General features: G+C 63.8%; 1 protein-coding gene across 6 annotated transcripts in view; it reads left to right on the top strand.

The window, feature by feature from the left end:
• The window catches only part of LOC113204508 (ephrin type-A receptor 4-A), a 172661-nt gene that overhangs the window by 8056 nt on the left and 159970 nt on the right, over positions 1-4635 (top strand). For all 6 annotated transcript variants that reach the window (XM_026419702.2, XM_052264728.1, XM_026419700.2 and 3 more), the window contains exon 2: positions 3996-4289. In XM_026419702.2, coding sequence (XP_026275487.2) covers positions 4058-4289 — 232 coding nt within the window. In that variant the 5' untranslated portion in view covers positions 3996-4057. The remainder of the gene's footprint in view (positions 1-3995; positions 4290-4635) is intronic.

The following is a 4635-nucleotide window of genomic DNA, read 5'->3' as shown; positions in this document are numbered from 1 at the left end:
CTCTCCCTCGTTCTGTCGCCTGCCAGCATTTTAATCTAGCTTCACTTGTCCTTGGCTCTGTCCTGGGCTGACACCCGAGTCGCCTCTTCGTCGCGCTGGAAAGTATAAATTAAAAGTTTACTTGGAACGAATCTGCGGGGCGCTTTTCCCTCGCTGCGCCACGGAGTGGTGGGAGGGGCGAGCGAGCTGCGTGCGAACGGAGAGGGTGAGGAGAAGGGGAGGGATGGTATCAGCTAACGCGCAGCCCCCTCGTGTGTCAAATTGGGTATTTGTGTAAATTACATCTTGTTGTCAGTTGTCAGCTCGTTTCCACCTTTGCTCTGTCGGACCTGTGACAGTGACACCCTGCTTTTGAAGCCGTCAAGCATTTGTCGTTGTACAGGGTCGGTGTTCTACGCCGGACTTGAATTTTGGTTACACCGAACCGCTGCACTGCAAACGGGTTGCACATTCGCGCAGGGCCGTGCTCAGACTCGGTAGTCAAGCCCACCCTCAACCCCTGCACGTGGTACTGGTACAGTGCAACATACAAAATAAATGTCCGGCTTAGAACACCGACCGTGTATAGTAAAGGAGAGAGATGTGGTTACGTATTCGTGCGCCATTTTCTGCAGGGTTCGTGTACCGCGTTTGGCTTTGCGCCGCGCGCGCTTGCTGGGCTCGGCCCTGGCTCGGCCCTGGCTCGGCCCTGGCTCGGCCCTGGTCGTCTGGATTGTGGACGCATCCTGTACCTGACAACGGGGAAATGGGACGCGGTTCGAGCCCCGCCGCCCGCCTTCCGCCGCTGCGCCGGCCGCGTCCGAGAGGCGCTTAGCTGCGCGGCGCTGTGCGGAGGCACGCGGCCCACGCGGCGGCGGGCGGGCGGCGCGTTCGAAGACACTCGCGCAGCTCGCGCACGACGTTTGAATGCAGTGCGCGCGGCAGGGGGCGGGCCGAGGAGGGGGGAAGCCTAGCGGTACACGCGCGCTCGCGGCCCGCCGCCGCGCCACGCCACTCTATGCGAAATGATAGAGAGTCGTGTCGGAATTAATTAGACAATAACGTTCGGACATAAATCTGCAGTTGGGCCTTTGTAGTCGGATCGGCGGGTTGGCGCGGGCTCCCCCGGCCGGGGCTGTCCCGTTGCGCGGGGCCTGGATCGCCTGGATGGCGCTCGGCTCGGCAGGGACCGGCTGGCCTGGGGGACGACGCGGCTCGCGGCCGGCGCGGCAGGACCCCGCATGGCTCTCGGCGGGCCGTCGTCCATCACTGTCGTCGTGTGGTATGATACACCCGTCGCGGTCGCGGCCTGGCCCGAGGCCTGGCCGGCCCCGCCCCGCCGTGGCCCGTGGCCCGAGGGCACAGAGTCGCTCCAGCGCGCGGCCGGAGGAGGCCGGAGGGGGCGCGAGGCCACGGCGACGATCGGTCCGCGCCCCGGCGCATGGGAACCGGGGCGACCTGTTTGTTTAGGAGGTGGGCGAGAGCGAGGCGCGCTGACTGTGCACAACCGCGGCTGTGAGCCCGTCGGAGCTTCGTGGAGCTGGCCGAGCGGTCCTGGAGCAGGAGAGGGGCGGGGGGCGCAGCCAGCGAGCAGCAGCGACTACTTGCGCGAAAGCATTGACGCGCGGATGCATGCAAATTACCCTCCCCCTGCTCGGCCCCCGCACTCCCCTCGACCCCGCCGCGCAGCCCGGCTGTGCCCCGCCCCGCCCCGCCCTGCCCACACGCCCCGCCGTGCCAGAGAGCGCCGAACAAAAACCTGCTGCCCCTCATATCCACTCACAACTCGTATCGTATGACGCAGCGTGAGCGCTTTTCCTCCCCCTCCTCTCCCCTCTCGCCCCCTGTGCGCTCCACTCTCACGTTCCTCCCCCGCCACCGCCGCCGCCTGCCGGAATAAAATGTGAGTCCGCCTGGCGGGGCGGGGGGCGGTGGGGCGCGGCGGGGACGCTATCGCGGCTGATGATATTACTGCGTCGGCAGGGCATCACTCACGCGCATTCCGCCGCTATCTGCCAGAGCCCGGCCAGCTCCTCTCTGCGCTCCTCTGGTGAACGCGACACCGGATGCCGCGCGAGCTGCTGATGGTGGTGAAAGCGGCGGCGGGGCGGGGCAGAGCGGCGGTGGTGACCGTGGTGGCGGCGGCGGCGGCGACGGAAGTGGCGGTAATGGCGACGCGCACGACCTGCAACGCCTGCAGCTAGCAGAGCCTGCAGCACCGCCCCCGGCCCTGATGCGTGCGCCTTGAACCCCTTCTCGTGCGCGCTGCCCCGAGGCCCGGGGCGTCACGCCGCCGTGCGTCTCGCCTCGCCGCGCGCATCCGATGCGCAAAGTGTTCTGTTCGATCCATCTCCTCTGGTTGCTGGAATATGGGACTTGCAACTTTATTTTCCTGAAAGGAATGTGGGTCCTCGGAAACGAGTCTGTGAGCCCTTGTAGGGCACACGGCACACCAAAGGTCCGACTCTAGGGGTAGGAGCTGAACAGTGAGTACGTGAAACTACCGTGGGGTGTACGATTTTCGGCCAACTGCTGAGCGGCCAGTTCCATTGGAACGAATGGAGCATGTATATCAGGTGTCGCGGCTCCACTTGTATGGCGCTATGGTCCCTGCGCCCCTAGAGCGTATTCAAACCCGCAACGCTGTTGTGTCCTTCCTGGTATACACCTGGTACGAATACCTGCTTGCGGACCTGAGCTATACATATTCGACAGCGGTACCCAGAACGTCATGACGACATCCCCGTTATTTGGCTGCCATTTCTGACTTGTTTTTGTTATTGACCTTTTGCCTCACCACATCTTTGAAATGAAGCCTGCTGGCCGAAAGATTGGTGTTGCCACCGGAGCGCGGCGAAGAGCGCCTCTGGTGAGGCTCGGCCCAGCCAGGAGGTCCATAGTCGACCGAAAGGCCTCTCTAGAAATGCCCATTTTATTGCAGCGTCGTGCGTGCCCCAGTTTCCAAAGCGAAAGAGGGGCCTGCTGTCGCGTGTTGTGCGCTGATCGATTTTGAAACTCGCGGCGCGTAATGAGATCGCACTGACCACGGCGGGGAGTGGGGAATGGGAACACTAACAAGAGCCCCCCCCCCTTTTCCCCTCTTTTTCTTCATGTGTCGGGCTCATGTTCGTGCGATATGAGCGCTTTCCCCGACGCCTCTGCAAATGCTGCTGGGGAGTTTCGATACATCTGCAGCGCGAAAAGTAGGGAGGGAGAAAAAGGGGGGGGGGGACATCCTGCTATCCAGCCATTCATCGAATGTGTTTGGCCTCTATTATTCGCTGTTTGTTGCATTGTCCGCCGCGCCCCGGCCGGCCAGGTATCGTCTCACCCCAATAGTGTGCGTTCTGGGAATCGAACTGCAGCGGCAGAAAACTGATGAAAAGGGAGGCGGTATTCGTAGCTCCGGGCGCAGCGCGCGATGCGTGCCCGGCCGGGTGCGCGAGGGGTTAGCCTGGGTTAGCTTTGTGTGGCTGATGGTGCAGTTTTAGCGGCGTTTACGGGTGGGTGCGCGGGGGGTGCGGTGGGGGTGGTGCAGGGTCGGCCACGTTAGGAGGTAGAGTGCGCCAGGTGATGACTGTCCTGTTGCCATGAAGATAGCGAGAGAAGGTGAAATGGGCTCCAAAACGATGACGACCAAGTTGTTCAAAGGTCGTTGTGGAAGTATGCCGCGCTCTCTCGAATCTGTCGTTTTCTGTGCCTCAGTGAAAGTAAATACAGGGTGGTCCATAGACCACTTCCTTTATTTTGCTTATACTGTACCGCATGCAGTCGTGCGGACGGGTTGCATACTCACACGTAGCCACAAGGCGCCGTGGTGAGCGGCGGTAGGCAAGCCCGCCCGCACGCCTGCATGCGGTACAGTATAAGCCGTATGAGCAAAATGAAAGAGGGGGTCTATAAACCACCCTGTATGTCCGAACAGCGCACCGAATAGGTCCATCGAACTTGAACGGACTCCTGTGGGCGGTGTGACTTTTTTGCCATGAAGCTGACGCTGTCCATCTCTGTTGCAGGATTATCGCGGCGCCGGTGTGAGGGTCGCAGTGATGTGGCTACGGTGAAGCAGGGCCTAGCCATGGGCCGTGCCGCGGACCTGGCGGCCTCGCGGCCCCCGCCCGCCCGGCGGCCCAGCGCTTGGCGGCCCGGCGCCCAGCCGCCCACGGCGCCCACCAGCAGGCCCGCCAGGCCCGCCAGGAGGCCGCCGGCGGGGCCCGGGCCGGCCATGGCGCGGCTGGCGCAGCTCGTGCCCCTCGCGGGGCTGGGCCTCACCGCCCTCCTCTCTCTAGTCACCGTCTCAGCGGAACAAGGTAAGTACGAGTGAGTGTGTGTGAGTGTGCATGGGGGCCCCCACTCTCCTCCGTTATGTACCTCGGTAGCGGATAGGAGCCAACGGTACCTCCGATCTAAACCATGTCGACCGCGGCGGCAGTGCAGGGCGGCCTTGTCGCGGTGCCGGTCCCCGCGGCCCCGCCGCCCCGCTCGTGCCTGGCCTGGACGGCGTCCCCGCGGCGTCCCCGCGCTCACCGAGGCGTGCCGCGCGAGGCCCAACAGGCGTGCGTGTTGTGGTGACGACCTGTCCTCGGCAGAACGTCAGCGGCGCGCGGGAGGGCAGGGTGCCCGTCGAACTACCGGGCCAGCAGCGGCCGCCCCCCC

The sequence above is a fragment of the Frankliniella occidentalis genome, unplaced genomic scaffold, assembly GCF_000697945.3.
Source record: "Frankliniella occidentalis isolate FOCC.00 unplaced genomic scaffold, Focc_3.1 Scaffold21, whole genome shotgun sequence".
Lineage (NCBI taxonomy): Eukaryota > Metazoa > Arthropoda > Insecta > Thysanoptera > Thripidae > Frankliniella > Frankliniella occidentalis.
Note: the sequence above shows the minus strand (reverse complement) of the source record. Positions and strands in the feature narration are given on the sequence as shown.